This window comes from Neovison vison, chromosome 5 (assembly GCF_020171115.1).
Source record: "Neovison vison isolate M4711 chromosome 5, ASM_NN_V1, whole genome shotgun sequence".
Lineage (NCBI taxonomy): Eukaryota > Metazoa > Chordata > Mammalia > Carnivora > Mustelidae > Neogale > Neogale vison.
The window spans coordinates 13,258,196-13,279,638 of NC_058095.1; the positions used below are offsets into that span (position 1 = coordinate 13,258,196).

Below are 21,443 nucleotides of genomic sequence, written 5' to 3' on the forward strand. Positions count from 1 at the left end.
GTCACGGGGTGCCTGGCGTGGTTTAGTCAGTTAAGTGTCTGCCTTTGGCTCAAGTCATGATCTCAGGATCCTGGGATCAACCTCCATGAAGGCTTCCTACTCAGTGGGGAGTCTGCTTCTCCGCCTCCCTCTGCCCCCCTTCCCACTTATACTCTCTCAAATAAATAAATTTTTAAAAGTGAATAAATAAATATTAAGTCATGGTACTAGGCCTCTAATTTTCTCAGCTTTCAAATTAAGGGTATCTAAAATTCTTTGCTTAGGTGAGTAATAATGAATAAATAAATAATGTTTATTTTTTAAATAAAAAGAAATAATCAATGTGACTGAAACTAAATTCTACTCCTTTACAGCTTCTCTACAAATTTTCTATTAATTAAATGATGAAATGAAAAGTTGCTATTCACGGCGCCTAGGTGGCACCTAGGTGGCTCCGTAGTTGGGTGTCTGCCTTTAGCTCAGGTCACGTTCCCAGTGTCCTGGGATCAAGCCCTGCATTGGGCTCCCTGCTGGGCAGGAAGCCTGCTTCTCCCTCTCCCACTCTCCCTGCCTGTGTTCCCTCTCCCGCTGTGTCTCTCTTGGTCAAAAAAATAAATAAACAATCTCTTTAAAAAAGAAAAGTTGCTTTTCAAGGGAAAAAAATCAGTCTTCAATTCCTGAGGATGAAAACCTTCAAAACAACCATGTGAACATAAACATGGGTTTGGGACTTAAGATATTTCGAGCATGGGGGTGCCTGGATGGCTCAGTGGGTAAAAGCCTCTGCCTTTGGCTTGGGTCATGATTCCAGGGTCCTGGGATGGAGCCCCGCATCGGGCTCTCTGCTCAGCAGGGAGCCTGCACCCCACCCCCCGCCCTGCCTGCCTCTCTGCCTACTTGTGATCTCTCTCTGTCAAATAAATAAATAAAATCTTTGGAAAAAAAAAAAAAAGATATTTCAAGCATGATTCATGGCAACTTCAAGTGTAAAATTTACTGAAGAAACAGGAAAAGACACTGGCACAATTTGCTTAAGAGAGCGTACAAATGTTCTAGAAAGCAATTTGCCAACATTACCAGAAGCATCAAAAATGTACACGTTTTAACCCAATAACTGCACTTTCAGGAATTTATCCAAATGAAGTAATAACTGGATTTGGGCACAGATGTTCACCACAGCATTGTTTATATGTGTGTTATATGTTAACAACTTAAATGTCCATCATCCGAAGATTTATTAAATAAGCAATGCTAGACTCACGTATCATTAAATGGGATGACTTTAGGGCAGAAACAGTATTTGAAGAGACAATGGTTCTGAATTTCTGGATTTAAAAAAATTTGTCGTTCTATTGGCTCCATGTAACACACAAAGCCATGATACAACACAAGTAGCATGTTATACAACTTACCCTTAGACAGATACAATCTGTTATCTGTACCTAACATCTAGGGGTGGATAACATCTACAACAGGAAAAGAAATTTCTTCCTGACCAAAGCAAAATACAGTGACACTTCATTTATCTCCCTATCTGTCGGCAGTGTTAATTATTCAGGTCAGCACTAAACATTAAAGGCATGTGGTCAGGTAAGCTCGTCATGAGGGGACAAGGGCAAGGAAGCTCCAACTCTTAGAGAGTCAGAAAGAAACACTCAAAAAAGAATCACAGCCAGTCCATTAAGAATCACAGTCGGTCCATTAATCCGGAGAATGTTCCCAGTGATCGGCAGTAGCTAGAAAAAACAAACTTCTGAGGAATAAAGGAGCAGTAAGAAAAGCAGGGCAGAAGAAAGAAGAAACCACGAAAAGGTGAGCGTGGCAGGCAGCAGAGACGGCAGGGGTAAGTCGAAGATCAGAAGCAGAAGCAATCAGAAGTGACATCAAGAGCGGTTGGGGCACATACACGGACAGAAGAAAGGAGGTAAGACTGTTCCAAAAGGGTAGCACACCATTTAGATTTCTTAGCCTCTAATGAACCATCAAGCAGGGGTGACTGTGCAGCATGCAGAGAAACCAGTGATGCAGTCAGTGTGGTACAAGCAGCACCCCAAGACATCCACACCCTGATCCCTGGAATCCATGACTGTCCTATGTTATGTGGCAGATATAATTAAGTGGTGTATTTGAAATAAGGAGGTTATCCTAGATTACCCGGGTGGACCCACTCTAATCACATGAGCCTTAAAAGCAGAAAAGTTTCCCCAGCTGGAATCAGACAGATGTGGCAAAAAGAGGAAGTCAGAGATTCCAAGGGAGAGAAGGATTTAATACATCCTTGGTGACTCTGAGACAACACAAGGGCCAAATCCAAGAATGGGAGAGAAGGCTCCAGAAGCTAAGAATGCACCAGCAGGCAAGGAAATAAAGATGTTGGTCCTGTAACCACAAGACACTGGAATCTTCGTGAACTCTGAAGCAGAATCTTCCCAGAGCCTCCAGATAAGGGGCCAGTCAGCCCACACCTTGCTTGACCCTGGCCTTTCGAGACCCAACATCAAGAAACCAACCAAGGCAGCATGGACATGTGGCCCAAAGAAATGTGAGATAATACATTTGTGTTGTTTAAAGTCACTAAGTTTGTGCTGATTTGTTGCAGCCATAAGAGGAAACCAACACAAAGAATAACCACAGTCTAGGTTAACCCTACACTGTGAAGCTGGAAGCAGGCCAGACAACATGCATCGGCACTCAGGGTTGGAGGATAAGCTAACTTAAGAAGCAACTGAGGCCTATCATGTAAAAAGATATGCACCTCTACAAGTATAATTCAACACTCTGTACGGTTCAGTGCAGGAGAAACTTTCCTCGGACTCTTTGACTCAGCATGCAGCTGTAGGGCAGTAAATATACTTGGTCCATAGAAAAATCACATGGTGTTTGGTAGCTTATAAACAAATAATAACGTAGCAGGAGGGTTAGCACTAACTATGTATGAAAGTCATTCCACAGTGATAATTCCAATAATAAAGTCTGTGTACCTTTAGTAGAATGTCAGGATTTTTATAAGCAAATACAGCGCGTGTCAACATAGTTCATATGGACTTTTTACTCCATCATTGTTAAGTCAAATGTTTCTTTTTTTACACATCGTTTTCCATTTACGCATTCAACAGATGTTAATGAGGCCCAACACACGTCTACCCCTGGATGGGCACTGAGGCTACGGACGTACACAGACTGACATGTTTTCTGATGTCTGGACAGTGAGCAGCTAGGGACGGATGATGAAAACAACTCCCAACTAAAATCTATAAAATAATGGTATGGTCTTTTCAGAGAATCCATTTCTGAGTGTTATCTCTGCTCCGACTGGTTTTCAGAGTGTGCGCAAATGAATCTGTTCCATTTTAGCAAAGCTTCCCAACGCTGCTCCCAGCAAATGCCCTCAGAGTAAGTGGAATGAAAACAGGCAAATTGCTTTTCTCTGTGCTAATTCTGCAGGCTCCTGGCAATAAACAATGCCTGCAGAGAGGAAGGCAAGAAAGGGCCAGCTCAGACAAGCGGCTCCTAGAGCCCAAACATTCTGGACCTTTGCTAACACCATCACAGAACGGACCTCTTAGCATAAAGTTATGTGACTGCTAAACAGCTCGGGCCATTTTTCGTCGCCAAACACAACCCAGAGCAAGCACGTCCTGGAGAACTTTCAACTATCGGCCAGGCTTCTGACGACTGCATCTCCAGGAAATCCGACTGGGACTTAAATCGTAGTCTAACATCAACAATACTAATTTTTAATATAAAGCTATACATTAAGGAAAACTTAAGGGGAAATTGTATGGTTTAGTATCACGTTTTCATAAATAGCATCCTTTTCTAACAACAAAGTATATCTCCATTCATCAAAAGACTCTAGCACATGAAATAAAATATCGGGAATCTGTTTCAAAATTTTCCAGTGTGTAGATCTGGTGGGGGGGATGAGATAAGTTTAAGTTGGTAATTAGTAAACCTAGACGACAGAGGGCCACTTGCGGGGCTCAGTAGGTTGAGCATCTGACTCTTGGGCTTTGGCTCGGGTCATAATCTCAGGGTCCTGGGCCTGAGCCCCAAGTTGGGCTCCGTGCTTAGCGGGGAGTCTGCTTGTCCCTCTGCTCCTCCCCCCCATTAATGGTCATGCTCATGTGCACTCACTCTCTCTCAAATAAATAAAATCTTTAAAAAGGAGAGGGAATTCATTATACTATTCTACTTATGATTGTTTGAAACTTCCTACAACAGAAAGTGAAATAAAACAAGACTCTAGTACAAATGCAAACCTCAAAACAATTTAATGGAAGTAAAATAAAATCCTGGGGAGAGAAGGAGATAAAGTGACAAAAACAACCTCTTGCTTACTACATCTCAGTTATTTAAAATTACTGAGTATTCGGGACGCCTGGGTGGCGCAGTTGGTTGAACGACTGCCTCCGGCTCAGGGCGTGATCCTGGAGTCCCAGGATCGAGTCCCACATCAGGCTCCCAGCTCCATGGGGAGTCTGCTTCGCTCTCTGACCTTCTCCTCGCTCATTCTCTCTCTCACTGTCTCTCTCTCTCTCTCAAATAAATAAAATAAAAAATCTTTAAAAAAAAAAAAATTACTGAGTATTCTCAGACATGCTATAAATAATCAATATTTTTAAATAGCCAGGTGTATAAATAATTTGATGAACCGCTGTGTTAGTGACAGAAACAACAGATGGTATCTGTGGCATCAGTGAAGAGTATTTTCTAAAAAGTAAAAAAAAAAAAAACCAGGGCGATGGCTGCTTTGGCCTTTAATTACACAATCCTCTTATTAAAAGAGAAAAGCCACAAAGAAAGAGAGAGAGAAAGGCCACACTACACTTTCCTGGATGCACCGTAACCATTATTCACTTATCAAATATTTACGGAGCAGCCACTACATACAAAGTGTGGGGCAAGGCATTAGGGGCCATAAAAAGTATACAGAACTGGATTTCTGCCTTCAGGGAGTTTATGGTTTTTAGAAAAGCAAGTGGATTGAACATATTCTATTTACTTCACTTTTACAAGGAAAACACAGAGCAAACTGCAGGATCTTGCTTGCGATCAGTCCACGTTTGGACCCTGGCTTGAAACTGGCTGACCTATTGCACGTAAACTGATGCTTCCATTCCCAAGTCTGTAAGAAGAGTTTACTCTATTGTAGTTAAGGATGTGCAAAGAATATAATGATTTTACAATATTTTAATTAAAAAAAAAACAGTAAAATATAAAAATTTTGACCTGGATTCCCCACACACCCTAAACTCCTCGCTGGTCCCTGCAGAGCCCACTCTCTCACACCTCTGACCTTTTGTATAAGCTCTTTCTTAAGCTTCATTCATTCATCTCAAAAAATTCTTTGAAACACCTGTGATGAGCCAGTGTTGTTCTAGTCACAGAGGCCAGTGCAGTAAGTAATACAGGCAAAAATCTCTGCCCTGACGGAGCTTTTATATCCTAGTTTCTGAAATGTCTGCTCAGTCTAGCACTATCCCCCTCTATTCAGTGGACTGCTAAACAAGAACTCTGTGGTGAAAACTGCCTTGAATCCACCTGCCTCCTCTGACCATCACCCTCCAACATCTGCTGCAAAGGACTCAGGGGGCCTCATGTGCTCCCCCATGCTTCTCTAACACTTACCCCAGCAGCTGGCACAGAGAAGCAACTTAACTCTCTGATAAATAAGTTGATTATTAATTAATATTTTAAAGGTTTAGAAATCTAGAAGACTTGTTTATACAAGATGTTTAATCCCCTAGAAATCCCAAATCAGTAAAACATGACTGCACATTCGGACCATTTTTATTTAATAATATACAATGGTATATTAATACAGAAGTAGTTCTCTTCTCAGCTTAATACCTATTCAGCTCAAAGATTTTCAAGATATTAAACCATTAATTATTGTTCACATATCAGGTTTTACATTTTTAAAATGAAGCCCCAAACTGACATATTCTTTTACTTCATTCCTGTCAATAAATTTCATACCATACTGATGACTATAAACACACCAAAAAAACCAGAGCAGATACTAAACACGCTATTCTCATAACTTTCTTTTCTAGATGGTAGGTGCAAGCCTATTTTTTTCAGGCACTGTAGCAAACACAGCAGCTGTCCCTGCCCAAAATAACTGGTTCAAAAGCAGACATGGCCCTGACTGACTCAACCTCCACTCCTGACTGGACTACTTCCTACACAACAAATATAGGTCAAGTCAATTAATCTTCAAGAAGTCAACCAAATTTTCTCACTGGATCAAATATTACTTGAAAGGAATTGATCAACACAGGTTAGAACTGTTTTCGACAAACACTATTATATAATATTATTTCTTGTAATAATACGCTGAGGGCTCTTTTTAATGAGTGTTAACAGTCTTTTAAACTGCTTTGTTGTATTCACATCATGCTAAATAAACGCCTATCAGCAGAGAGGACAGGGAGGTATCATACAAAGGACACAAAAGCAATCAGGTACTTGGAAACTTTTTTGAGGATGATTATGACCTTGAGCATGGCTACACACCACACTGTATTCTCACGTGCATATCCGAACTAAACAAGCTCCTTGAAGAGACTGCTTGCCACCCAATGTAACCTTCATTTTCAATACTTGAAGAAACTTGCAGCCCAGTGAACCTTGGGCCATTCTGTGCTGTTCTCTCCCTCTACCCTCTTCGACTCCAATAGCAGGCTTTACCTTGGGGGGTGACTGCTGCAGTTTGTTGGTATTTCCTGAATGCTGCAGTCGTAGAGCCCGGGGGATAAATTCAGGTGCCAGTGGATTCAACACATACGTCTTCTTGAGTTCTAAAGCCTCTAGCTGAGCTTTGATCTGTTCAAAAGTGATTCCGTGTAGGCTATTATTTTCATGACACAGGGCAATAAACCGTTCCCAAAATTTCCTACAGAAAAGATTTATTAGAAGATCAGTATACAATTTCAGTGGATAAAATCACAGAAACAAACATAAGCAACTAAAGATAGTTTCAAATTCCCTCTTCCCACCCCAAATCCTCAGATCAACATTCACCTGACGATGATTCAGGTATAATCTTTCTACCAGATCACAAGACTCCAGAAATTCAATTCTGAAACTACAGTCAAGTCGAATATTGTGGAAAATACAAATTATGCTCTCAATTAATTTTGCCTGATCAATGCAAGTAATGTGGTCAATACTCAATTATCCACACTAATCTAAAAATGACAGTTTTGTTATCTACATAATAAGTAAGGATTTCAAAACTGATGCTACCTCATTTTACAGATGATTTGTACTTAATACATACTTACATATACATTACAGACACACACAAATATAGACACATATATAAATCAAACTAATCTGAATTATGGGGCCAAAGGAACCTGGTGCTAGATGACTAAGAAAAGCCAACTCATGACATAAATCTGAACCCCAAAGTAGATAATCCTCAAGGAAGATACTTAAGAAATAACTAGCTATTCCTGTATTTTCTCTTACTTAAACAGATGCCTTGTCACAAGCAGAACACAGAACATTAATTGACTAAGAGAGTTAAAGTGATTATGAAAAATGCAGGAAGTTAGATGTGAATTTTAACGTTTTTTTTTTTTAATATTTTTTATTTATTTATTTGACAGAGAGAGATCACAAATAGGCAGAGAAGCAGGCAGAGAGAGAGAGGAGAAAGCAGGCTCCCCGCTGAATAGGGAGCCTGACGCGGGACTCGATCCCAGGACCCTGAGACCATGACCCGAGCCGAAGGCAGCAGCTCAACCCACTGAGCCACCCAGGCGCCCCGTGAATTTTAATGTTGATTTTTCATTTCCTAATCAAATTAATAAACAGTAAAGGGAAAAAATTCAAAAACTTGTTATAGTTGGATAGCTGTTTTCCTATAGGTTTGGAAACTGATCTTTAAATATCAAAAAAATTAAATACATATTACAAAAGACAACATAAATTTTTAAAATTTTTAAATGACTATTATAAATATGCATACCTATCTTTAACATGAGGTTCAAATAATGTTTTATTACACTATAAAAGATATATGAAATGGTTTCTTCCCAAGTTGGTATCCTTGTGTCCAGGTGGACAAGAAGAAATCAAGATAGCTTCAAGAAGCATAAATGAAAAGGTTTATATTATAAAAGTTAGTATATGAGTGGAAAATGGGTTATTCATACATTCATAAAACTTCGCAGGGTTTAATTTTGAACTATGTTTCTCTTACATATGTCTTTTATGCTTTTTTAAAGACGAGTTTAAGAAATGGATCCAAAAGAAATTTCAGGTCTATATGTCAACAACAAGTATTACAAAATGTTAAATAGGCATTTCTGACAATAAGATATAAAGGCTAACAAAATAGTCATTCAGCTACAGGAAGTATGTGTTGCTAAGAAATGCACACAAGTAACCTTTATTTTTATTAAGAACCCTTCTGGGGGTACCAGGGTGGCTGAGTTCTTGGTTTCAGCTCAGGTCAAGATCTCAGGGTCATGATCTTGGGATCATGAGACAGAGCCCCAGGACAAGCTCCAGGCTCACTGCAGAGACTGCTTGCCCCGCTCTCTCCCACTCTGCTCCTTCCTGCTTTCTCTCTCCCTCTCCAAAACATACATACGTACATACATACATACATACATACATAAATGTATGTGACCTAGGGGGAAAAAAGAACCCTTCTGAAGGAATCAAGGCTTTTTTCTCACAGTCTGATAAGCTAAGGAAGAACTACCTTTCTATTTTTTAGTTATTTATTTGAAAGAGATAGAGTGTGTGAAAGAGAGCACAAGCAGGGGGAGCTGCAGAAGGAGAGGGAGAAGCAGGGCTCAATTCCAGGACCTTGAAATCAAGACCTAAGTCAAAGGCAGACACTTAACCAACTGAGCCACCTAGGTACCCTGGATTATCTTTAATATAGCACTAAGAAGCTAAAATCCATAAACTTTTCTGCCCTTTTGATTTAAATAAAGCCACAGTATTCAACTGTGGGAACATTTATCAACATGATTCTACATGCTACATTCATAAGTTTCTTTGGTCTAATTGATAAAGTATCAATTTCATAAAATGGCATTTCATATTTGGGTTGAAATTTAAGACACAGCAACTTTTATTCTAAGTTTTTAATACCAATTTTTTATAACGGATTTTCATTTCCAGCATAGAACTTGTTCTATGTTTAAGCTCCTTTTAAAATCCCATACCCTGCTCCTATACCCAGCCTCACTGACCTCAGCTGCTCTTGAACAAGAGCTGAAGTTACACAGAGTTAATTAAGCAGAACCTTCCAACAACCCCACAGTTCAAGAGAAGCTAGTAGCTCAGTGACAGTCTTTGTCTACAAGATGTCAGGGATCTCGAAGACACAGGCTTAGAGCTAATGGACACCATTTCAGAACAATAAACACAGTAAGTTCTTCAAGTTAAACAAGTTCCGAAAGTAACCTGAAATCTCTATTTTAAATCTCACTTATCCTTTGAATGACCCACTGGTATGGGGAAGTGGTCAAGAACATGGATTCCAGAACTCCACTCTGGGGTTTTGGTCACGGCTCTGTCATTCAGCTGTGTTACTTCAGGCAATTCAATAACTTAATCTCTCTCTGTAGCTCAATCTCCACATGTGTAAAACAAGACACCAACAGTATTATTATTATACTTTCTCACTTTTAAATTTTCAGAGAAATGTGTTTTTTCCCTCAAAAAAAAATTTTTTTTCAAAGATTTTATTTATCTATTTGACAGAGAGAGATCACAAGTAGGCAGAGAGGCAGGCAGAGACAGAGAGTGAGGAAAGCAGGCTCCCCCTACCGTTGAGCAGAAAGCCCGATGTGGGGCTCGATCCCAGGACCCTGAGATTATGACCTGAGCTAAAGGCAGAGGCTTTAACCCACTGAGCCACCCAGGTGCCCTTCCTTCAAAAATCCTTAAAGTTGAAAATTTTCCTTTTCTTAGGGCTCCTGGGTCATTGGGTATCTGCCTTTGGCTCAGGTGGTGATCCCAGGGTCCTGGGATCCAGCAAGCCCCACATCGGGCTCCCAGCTTGCCCAGCAGGAAGCCTCTTCCTCCCTCTCCCACTCCCCTTGCTTGTGTTCCCTCTCTCCCTCTCTTTCTCTGTCAGATAAATTTTAAAAATCTTTAAAAAAATAATTTTTTTTCTTTTCTCTCTTCATGTAGGCTCACAGCCCTTGAACTCCACAATACTTTATTGAATACTATGTATGGCATTATGAGGCAATTCTGCAGTCAAATGCTCTACCACTGAGCTATACCCCCTATGAGGCAATTCTGAACACACAGATCACTTGAGAACTTCAACTATATTCAGAATGAAAAGACTTCACCACTGTGGTTATTCATAGGGTGCACTAATTCTGAGACCCATCCCTAAAATTTTCACATATTATTATGACAACAATTTGAACTAGAGAACCCAAGTATGTTTCTACATTGTAATATAATTACAAGTATTTCAAAGAAGATAACCTTAATTTTAGTTACCACATGAACAAAGTTTGGTTTTGTTTTTATGCTAACCTTGCTTCTAAGATCACCGACAAAACGGTGAAAAATCACTGGGCATCCTTAAGTTATAGAGAGTGCATATGTATACAAACACATATACATACATCTGAAATACGATTTTATCTCACTCAGTAAATGGAATTTGCTAATGAAGAAATCCAGTTCACAAGAAAACCTCTTCCCAACACACTGGTTTGGAGAAATGTATGACTCCTCCCGGCCCTCCCCATATGCTGTAGATTTTATACAAGCATTTTCTTCAGTTCCTGGGAAAGACAGGGTAAGCCAGAGAGAAGAGTTTGGGTTTTGAAGTCGGTGTGACATCTGTTTGAGTGACCCATTTAATAGGTAAATGACCTTGGGTAGTAATTTAAACTCTTTGAATCAAATAAAATTCACACATTGCAGGGTTGTTGGGATGACTGAATAAGGCTAAGTGTGCAGAGCACTTAACCAAGCACCTGGCAAAAGAAAGCTGTCAGTAAACAGCAGCTACTATTCATTGACTTGGCGAGTTGGCGAGGAGGAAGGTCACTACATTCACTTAAGGTTAATAGATAAATGCTATTTAAAAATACAACAAAAAGGGGCGCCTGGGTGGCTCAGTCGGTTAAGCAGCTGCCTTCAGCTCGGGTCATGATCCCAGGGTCCTGGGATCAAGTCCCACATCCGGCTCCCTGCTCAGCAGAGAGCCTGCTTCTCCCTCTCCCTCTGCCTGCCACTCTGCTTGCTTGTGCTATCTCTCTGTCAAATAAATAAATAAATAAACAAAAAGATTATGTAATGGTTGCCTTCTAAAGATTTTTTATTTATTTATTTGACAGACAGAAATCACAAGTAGGCAGAGAGAGAAGGTGGGGCGGGGGCTGGGGGTAGGCTCCCCGCTGAACAGAGAGCCCGATGCGGGGCTTGATGCCAGGACCCTGGGATCATGACCTGAGCCGAAGGCAGAGGTTAACCCACTGAGCAACCCAGGTGCCCCTAACAGTTGCCATCTACCCTGGTATACTATATACCATAATTATTCCTTGAAAATTTAATCAATATTTGGAAATATATTAGTTTTTCACAAACACTGAATGGGACACAGGGGGCGTGGCTGATTAACTCAAACTACAAAGAATTCATTCCTCTGTTACTACAGTGCCTAAGAATCATACATGTAGGGACACCTGGGCGGCTCAGTCAGTTTGGGCCTTCGGCACAAGTCATAACCCCAGAGTCCTAGGATCAAGCCCTGCAAATCTGCATTGTGCAACATGCTCAGCGGGGGATCGGCTTCTCTCTCTGCCCCTCACCCCACTCTCATGCTCTCCTTCACTCTTTCTCTGAAATAAATATAATCTTAAAAAAATAAATAAATAAAGGACATATACAACAAGTCCACAGCTGACATCATACTTAATGAAAAGCTGAAATACCTAGTGAAAAGCTGAAAGCTTTGGGAAAAAAAAAAATCATGTATGTCCCCCAAGTTTACTTGTATTATGAGATTAAATTAATTTCTAATGAAATTTAAAAGATTAAAGCACAAATACCCATATACTTCAGCTCTTGGATTAAAGCCGTGATTAAACTGTCCAAATAACACAGATAACCAGCATTCCAAATTAGCTATACATCACGTGATTTTTTTTCTCCCTACATAATACAGTTAACCTCTTACACTCCGCTGTATAGTAAGAAATAAGCAAACAATAGGCCTGGCTACAAGTTAAAAATTAGCCCTAGATAATCCTGACAACACGGCCTCAGAATTATTCACCTAATAAAATAACAATTTATGTCACAGAAGGGGCGAAAAATGCTTATCTCATGGAATTCAGAGCATAATACAACTCTACAAAAGGGATAATCATTTTTGAAAAATAATATTCATATTGACAAATGTTTGACATTATTTATAAAAGGAGGCTAAAACAAATCTGGCTCAAGGCTATTGTTATATCTACTTACTTCCCCAGTAGTTTCTAATCTGTTTTTTTTCCCCCTAGTTTTTTTTTTTAATAAGTTGTCCTATTTTATATGTGCTTTAATCTATTAAATTCTAACCAAAGTGTATGTATTCTCACATTTTTCTAATGATAAATATAAACAAAATGGCAAATATCACAGCAATATTCTAACCAAATATGCTTTCAATGTATTATAAAGTAATTAAAGTTACTCCTAAAATTCTTAGGAGAAAAGCTAAATTATTACACCTAGTTTTATTCATTTGTAACTTGGAATAAATACATTCCCTTCCCCAACTTTTCATCATTAGTGGCTAAAAATGAACAGAAATCTATCTTTTAAGTATGAAATTAAGGATATTTTGGGGGTGCCTGGGTGGCTCAGTTGATTAAGCGTCTGATCATGATGTTGGTGTCCTGAAATCGAACCCTGCATCGGGCTCCCTGCTCAGTGGGGAGTCTGCTTTTCCCTCTCTTTCTCTCTTCCCTCTCTTTCTCTCGCTCTCAAATAAATGATAAAATCTATTAAAAAAAAGAGAGATTTTACAACAGGACTGTTTAGCTATGCATAAATAAGCCATGGACCACTCGAGTTTTGTGGAATTTTTAATTTTTTAATTATTTTTTTGAAGATTTTATTTATTTATTTGTCAGAGAGAGAGAGCATGAGTGGGAAGGAGGGGCAGAGACAGAGGGAGAAGCAGGCTCCCCACTTAGCAGGGAGCCCCATGTAGGACTTGATCCCAGTACCCTGGGACCATGACCATGAAGGCAGTCACTTAACCAACTGAGCCACCCAGGAGTCCCGTGGATTTTTTTTTTAATAAAAGGTTATTTTTTACAACCTAATCATAAATTAAACCTACTTGATTCCTTTGTTAATGGCTTTCCCCTATCAAGTATATTTACTTCTTCTGGAGTCTTAAACTCTACTACACGCAGATTATTATTAAAAGTACCAGTTGTTTCCTTTCCCCATAGAATTTTTCCTCCTGCTGAAACAGGAAAACAGACAATAAAACGCTGCCATATCTATATTGCAATAGAAAAGGTGGTTTAGGCCACTTCTTAACAGCTCTGTCTACTTTAATTCTAACTATCAAAAAGAAATAATTACCCAAGGCATATTCGGAACTGTCTACATCGCTTTCTACTATCTGAATTCACTTTAACAGGTCCAGAATACTTCCACAACTTTAAGTAATCCCTACTCTATTTATTTTCCATAAATAATATAGGCTATAAATTTCTGTTCAACTGTTTTTTATTAATGGTAACATAAGTTTCAACACTATAAAGACCAAGTCTCATATTACTAGCCTCAAACAGTTAAAATTCCTATTACCTGGTGTAAATAAATAAAATAAATAAAGTAAGTGTATAAAGAGTAAATTTTTTATTTTGATAATTTAACTACACTTTAGTAGAAAATATAGGAATACTAGCAACACTATCCAAACACAAGTAATAACCGCTCCTAACCTCCTTAACTTTAAGACCCTTGGATTAACCAAACACCAAGAATCATTTACACTGAGAAGCCCTGAGAGAAAGTAAGTAGAGAAGGAAATTCACCAAAAACAAGCTCACACAATAATGAAGAGGGAAAAAATGAAATAATATCAATAAAAAATTCAATCTCCATCAAAGATACACATATACACAAAACTACCTCAGGACCTTTGCACAAGCTGTTCCCTCTTCCTGGAACACTTTTACCCAGGTATCAGCAGAGCTCACTCCTTCATTTCAAAGTCAGCTTCTCAGTGAGGGAAGCTCGGACCACACTCCATAAATCACAAAGCAGCCTGCCGCACCCCATCACTCCTAATTCTCCTTTATGTTCTATGTCTCTTACACTGAACTTATCACATACAGTATTCTCATTCTGTTTTTTCTCAGTCTTCCTCTCCTCCCCAATAAAACATAAAGCCCACAAAGGCAGAGATTTTTATTCATTTCTGTCACTGATACATTCTTAGTGGCTAGAAAGGCGCTTAGAACATAGCATGCACTCAGGAAATACCTGCTGCATTATGACTGAATGAAAGAATACATAATTATGAACATAATGAATAGACCCAAAGCAATATGTTTTTGTGTCCCCACTGATATCAGGTGACTGAACCTGATTTTAATTAGACAAGAGGTCATATAAATAAGTATATACATAGGGATGCAAATTACTGTACATTTACCCCTTTAATGCTTTAGTAACACAGAATTACCTGCATCTTCCAATAGAGCACAGAGCAATGGGATCGCCCACCACAGCAACCAGGGATTGTGCTCTTGTGATGGCGGTATTGAGAAGTTTGTAGTTAGAGAGAAAACCATAATCTAAATCCTCCGTGGAATCTTCCAGCAGCTGCTCTTTCTTCTTTATCGGTGTCTGTTTGTGTTTACAAGTATGCCTTGTACGCACTGTGCTAAGAAACAAAACTCTGAACTGTTTTCCTATAAAAAAATAAATGAATGAAAGACTTAAGATTACTTTGAACCACTGATACAATAAAAGCATTTCAGTTTTTAAATGTTATTGCTAAGTAACAAGTGTCAGTGAGGTTGTGGAGAAACTGAGACTCCTGTGACCTGCAGGTGGGAATGGCAAATGGTATGCCAAAGACTCCGGAAAGTAGTGTGGTGGCTCCTAAAACAATTAACATAAAACTAAAACACAGAATTAAAATGAAGCATAGAATTAACACAGGATCCAGCAATTCCACTTCTGGGCATTTACCCAAAAGAACTGAAAGCAGGATCTCAAAAATATTTATATATCCATGTTCATAACAGCATTAGTCACGGGGGCAAAAGGCAGAAACAACTCAAGTGTCCATCGACAGATAAGTGGATAAACAAAATATGGTGTATACATACCATGGAATATCATTCAGCCTTAAAAAGGAAGGACATTCTGACACACGCTACAGCATGGATGAACCCTGAAGACATTACACTAAATAAAATAAGCCAGTCACAAAAGAACAAATACCACAGGACCACACTTCTATGAAGTACCTAGAGTGGTCAAATTCATAGAGAGAGCAGAATGGTGGTTCCAAGAGGCTAGGGGATGGAGGGAAGTGGGACAGGGAGTTTTCACATAATGGGTACAGAGTTTCAGTTTCACAAAATGAAAGGAGTTCTGGAGACAGATGGTGGCGATGGCTGCACAATGAGGTTAATATCCTTAATGCCAATGAACAGTGGCATTTTATGTATTTTTGAACTGGAGAACTACTTTCAGAATGAACGTACAAAAATGATTAAAATGATAAATCTTATTAAACTTTTAAAAATATTATTTCTGGAACCAGACTTAATGATTATCTCAACTCCTGTCCCACTCCATACAAGGCCCATTCCTTGGACCAGCCTTCCTGCTAACCAAGGCAAACACAGTGGACTCTGTAAGAAGGCTTACTGAGAATCTAGTTTGCACGGCATTTTTTCTTATGGTCTTTCTTATAGTAACAAATCTATTCCCTCGTTCTGCGGCAAATCTATAAATTTCTGAATACAGTTTTAATATCAATCTTCAGTCTTCGATAGCCAAACAACCCAGGTTCTTTCAATAATTTCTGACTCGTCCCATGTGGCAGTTTTTAGATCATGCATTACCTCTCCCAGGTCTCCTCTGGGTGCCTCCTACCTTACTGGTAACATTCCTTCTAAATGCATGCCCAGGGGCGCCTGGGTGGCTCAATGGGTTAAAGCCTCTGCCTTCGGCTCAGGTCATGATCTCGGGGTCCTGGGATCGAGCCCCGCATCAGGCTCTCTGCTCAGCAGGGAACCTGCTTCCTTCTCTCTCTCTGCCTGACTCTCTGCCTACTTGTGCTCTGTCTGTTAAATAAATAAATAAAATCTTTTAATAAATAAACAAATGCCCAAATGTCCACTCTTACCATTACTATTTAGCATAATACTGGAAGTCTTGGCCTTAATCAGACCAAAAAAAAAAAAAAAAAGAAGGCATCCAAATTGGATAGACAAAGTCAAACTTTCACTATTTGCAGACATGATGCTCAATGCAAAAAACCTGTAAGACATCACCAAAAAATTGTGAGAACTAATAAATGAATTCAGCAAACTCTCAGGATATAAAATCAAAGTGCAGAAATCTGTTGCATTTCTATATACCAAAAATGAAGCAGCAGAAAAAGAAATCAAAAATTGATCCCATTTGCAATTGTAGCAAAAACTAAGATATCTGGGAATAAACGTAACTAAAGAAGTAAAAGATCTGTACTCTAAAAACTACAGAATTCTTATGAAAGAAAATGAAGAAGCCACAAAGAAATGGAAAAGCATTCCATGCTCATGGACTGGAAGAACAAACATTGTTAAAATGTCTATACTTCCCCAAAATAATCTACATATTTAATACAATCCCTACTAAAATGCTAACAGCATTTTTCACAGACCTAGAACAAATAATCCTAAAATTTGTATGGAACCACGAAAGACCCCAAATAGCCAAAGCAATTCTGAAAAAGAAAAACAAAACTGGAGGCATCACTATTCTGGATTTCAAGCTATATCACAAAGCTGTAGTCATTAAGACAGTATGGTCCTGGTACAAAACAGACGCACAGATCAATGGAACAGAACAGAAAACCCAGAAATGAACCCAAAACTATATGGTCCACTAATCTTCGACAAAGCAGGACAGAATGTCCACTGGAAAAAAGACAGTTGCTTCAACAAACAGACACATGAAAAGATGCTCAACATCACTCATCATCAGGGAAATACAAATCAAAACCGCAATGATGGGCAACCAGGGTGGCTCGGTCGTAAGTGAGAAACCAAACTCTTGGTTTCAGCGCAGATCATGATCTCAGGGTCTTGGAATTGAGCTGCACACTGGGCTCCGTGCTCAGCACAGAGGTTGTTCGAGATTCTCTTCCTTTCCCTCTCCTTCCCGCTCTGTCCCTCTTCCCCACTCACGTGTGCACGGTCTCTCTCTAAAATAGATAAACAAAATCTTAAAAAAAAAAAATCAAAACCATGTACCTCACACCTGTCAGAATGACTAAAATAAACAACACAAGAAACAACAGGTATTCGCGAGAATGTGGAGAAAGGGGAACCCTCTTGAACACTGGTGGGAATGCAAACTGGTGCAGCCACTCTGGAGAGCAGTCAGCGGTTCCTCAAAAAAATAAAATTGAATTATCTTACAATCTGCAATTGCACTAGTAGGTATTTACCCAAAGGATACAAAAATACAGATTCCAAGGGGTATATGCACCCCAGTGTTTACTGTAGCATTATCAACAACAGCCAAACTAGAGAGAGCCCAAATGCCCATCAACTGATGAACGGATAAAGATGTGGTGTACACACACAATGGACGTCCACACACGCATGCATGCATACACACACACACACATACACACACACCAGAACATTACTCAGCCATCCAAAAGAATGAAATCTTGCAATTTGCAACGACAGGGATGGAACCAGAATGTATCACGCTAAGGGAAATAAGTCTATCACAGAAAGACAAATGCCATGTGGAATCTAAGAAACAAAACAGGTAAACATATGGGAAGATGGAGGAAGGGGAAACAAACCATAAGAGACTCTTAATGACAGAGAACAAACTGAGGGTGATGGAGGAAGATGGGCGGGGGGTGGGCTAGACGGGGGATGGGTATTAAGGAGGGCACCTGTTGTCCAGGGCAGGGGGCGTTGCATGTAAGTGATGAATCACTGAATTTGACTCCTGAAACCAGTACTACATTATGTAGTAAATGTAAATAAATAATGAAACAAATGCCCAGAGTCTGAGGGATCTGAACAACACATGGTATAGAACTATTTTGTCCCCATAATCTAAAACTGCATTGCTCTTACCATTGCACATTCCCGAGAAACCTAAAACTGTAATTGTACTGAACTTTTCCAACACATTATCACATTATGTGATAATGTTGCTTCATATATTTAAAAGCACAAACTCGGGGTGCCTGGGTGACTCAGTCAGTTAAGCGTCTGACCTCAGCTCAGGTCATGATCTCAGGTCCTGGAACTGAGGCCCACATCGGTCTCCACACTGATTAGGGAGTCTGCTTGTGCCTCTCCCTCTCCCTCCACCCCTGCCCACCCCTGTTAATAAATAAAGTCTTTTTTAAAAAATTATAAAAAATAAAAGCACAAACTCTATAGCAACTAATTACATGAAGGCAATTTAAATGAGCTGCTGGTAACTATTCATTTAGGAACGTCTATAGGTTAAAAAACAAACTGTGTCTTTAAAAATGCATTTAAACAGAATATGCTTGATAGGTACAAGTTTTTAAAAACCCTTATGAACAAATTACTCTTCAGATAGAGTATGCTGACAGTAGGTGTTATACACTACTATGATTACAACTACTGCACACAGATGTAGTGTGTAGCATTCACACTATTACAATCACTGAAAAAATCCATTTGTTCCAGGGCGCTGGGTGGCTCAATTGGTTAAGCTTCTGCCTTCGGCTCAGATCATAATCTCAGGGTCCTGGGATCCAGTCCCGCATGGGGCTCTCTGCTCGGCAGGGAGCCTGCTTACCTTCCTCTCTCTCTGCCTGCCTCTCTGCCTACTTGTGATCTCTTTCTGTCAAATAAATACATAAAATCTTTTAAAAAAAATCCATTTGTTCCTACTTCTTTCATCTGGATACAAAAACTTAATAAACATGTAAATGAGCTTGACCTTTAATTGCCAAATTTGGCATTAAAGAACTTGGTATGAAATGAATACACAACTGCTTGTCCAAAAAAAGACCTGGAGAATTAAAAAATCAAATGTGTACACACTTTAAGATTTAAGCATCTGAATATGTTAATTCATTTCAATTAATACATACCTTGAACATTTAGCACCCTTTCTACATTAACATCGGATAATCTCTTTTTTCGAAGTTCAGCACGTATCCTGAACACTTGATCAGCATACGGAGTGACCACACCAATACTGCCGTCATCCAACTTCCCCCACGCTACTGGCCACTTCCTTCTCAACTCTTCCACACGTTCCACCACTTCGAATACCTTTAAACAAACACACATATGCATATTAAAGATACGGTAACTGAAACAGATGTAGGAAGGATGCCATTTTAGCAAATGTCATTCAAAAACGTCCTCTAATGCTTTGCTGGAATGAACACAAGGAGAAAAATTTTATGTACATTTCAAGGAGTAAAATTCTACCCAAGTAAAATGCACCCAGTGAACACATGAATATCAGAAACAATGTAATGGGCTATTGGCCCTCACCCTTCAGTCAGCCTCCATTCTTAAATGGGGCCAGTTTCAATTTCCTAGCTAGAGAGGAGGACTGGGAAAGGGCCATGAAACTAGCAACCCCATCTAGGGAGTCAGGGAAGCCATTCCCCACATTCCCAGGATTTCTTAGTCCATTCAGTCTGTATCAGGCCAGTGAAATGAACAGCCATCTGAAAGATTCCAAGAGTCAGTGCCACCATGAAGTCTCAGCAGTACAAGATCTAGAACTGTCACCCTCCCCCATTAATACAACTAAGCAAAGCAGCCAAGAGCTATCACCAAACCACAGCTAGGACTGAGATAAATCTGGACTGGAGAGACATTTCCACAATTCACTGCCTTCTGGTAGTACAAGTTTGCTCAAGCCATTTCATTAACCTTACAATAAAGTAACACCATATTTTACCTAACTGAATTTATTCGATCTATTTTAATACAAGGAACTGATCAAAGTTTCAATGCTTGGCACAGTGGGGGACACAAAGATTAATAAAACATGTTCTTTGCCTGCTGAGGGATTGCTGTATATTTAGAAAACAGATTCCATATATATTCCGTGTGTGTGTGTGTGTGTGTGTGTGTGTGTGTGTGTGGAAACAGCAAGCTCAATAGAGGGTTAGGCAAGACTCTAGGGGCATAGAGAAGAAAGTTGTTTTGTTTCATTTTTAAGATTTTATTAATTTGCTTGAGAGAGAGTGTGCACAGGCGAGCAGAGGGAGAAGCAGAGGGGAAGGGGAGAAGGGGGAAAGAATTTCATGTAGACTATGCTTAGGGCCCAATGTGGGGCTCAATCTCACAACCCTGAGATCAAGCCCTGAGTCGAAACCAAAAGTCAGATGCTCAACCGACTAAGCCACTGAGGTGCCCTGAGAATAAAATCTCTTAAATTTGTTTTAAATAACATTATTTAATATTTGTTAAAAATATGTACTTATATTTACAGTGTTAAATATACTTAATAAAAATTTGACAGTATTTTTATTCCTTTTAAGAACCTGAGGATTATTAGCTAGGATTCAGTTCTCACTGCCCGATATAAACTCAATGAATGACAGTGGTAGAGACTAGGGTCTCCCCCCTGTTATGATGATTTAGCATGAAGTGCTTCAGACATACAGACTGTCCGAGGGTCCTGAAGAAATAAGCCGGACTGAAGGCGTGGCGCTGTCAGGATAAAGAGTAAGAAAGGTGGGCCAGAGTCTACTGCAATCAAGAATAAGAAAAAACTATTTTCACCTACTTGGTTAAATATGGGGGTGGATGAAAGTTGGGGAGACACCTCTACTGTTCACCCCACCCAAACACACACACAGAGTTCCTACCACTAAGCAATATAGGATCACTTCTCTACCTCATCCCTCTGTGAAGGGATAAGCCTAAAACTGAAGTCAAAATACACAGATTTGGAATGGTGACATAGGAGCTTGGGGAAACTTCTCTCCCAGACAGACATCTATTAAGCTGAGCAAAATCAGCAATCAGTCTCTGGAGATTGATCAAAGACTTTACAAGAAATTGAGAAGCATTTATCCAACAAAGTGTACAGAAACTCAGTCAGAAGAGGGAGGCCGGGGCTTTCAAACTCTGGATGCACCCATCCCTGCACAGCTCCTACAGAAAGGCTATCTCAGTAGCTGAGAGGCACTTCTGACCTCCCCTACCTCCCTGGGCTGAAAGAGTTACTCCAGGTGGTTTTGGCAGCTG

General features: G+C 39.6%; 1 protein-coding gene across 4 annotated transcripts in view; it reads right to left on the reverse strand.

Moving 5' to 3' along the window:
* HELZ (helicase with zinc finger) overlaps nt 1-21,443 on the reverse strand; it is a 162,834-nt gene that overhangs the window by 41,258 nt on the left and 100,133 nt on the right. For all 4 annotated transcript variants that reach the window (XM_044247592.1, XM_044247589.1, XM_044247591.1 and 1 more), the window contains 3 exons: nt 19,319-19,502; nt 14,681-14,909; nt 6,676-6,880 (listed from right to left, as the gene is read on the reverse strand). In XM_044247592.1, coding sequence (XP_044103527.1) covers nt 6,676-6,880; nt 14,681-14,909; nt 19,319-19,502 — 618 coding nt within the window. The remainder of the gene's footprint in view (nt 1-6,675; nt 6,881-14,680; nt 14,910-19,318; nt 19,503-21,443) is intronic.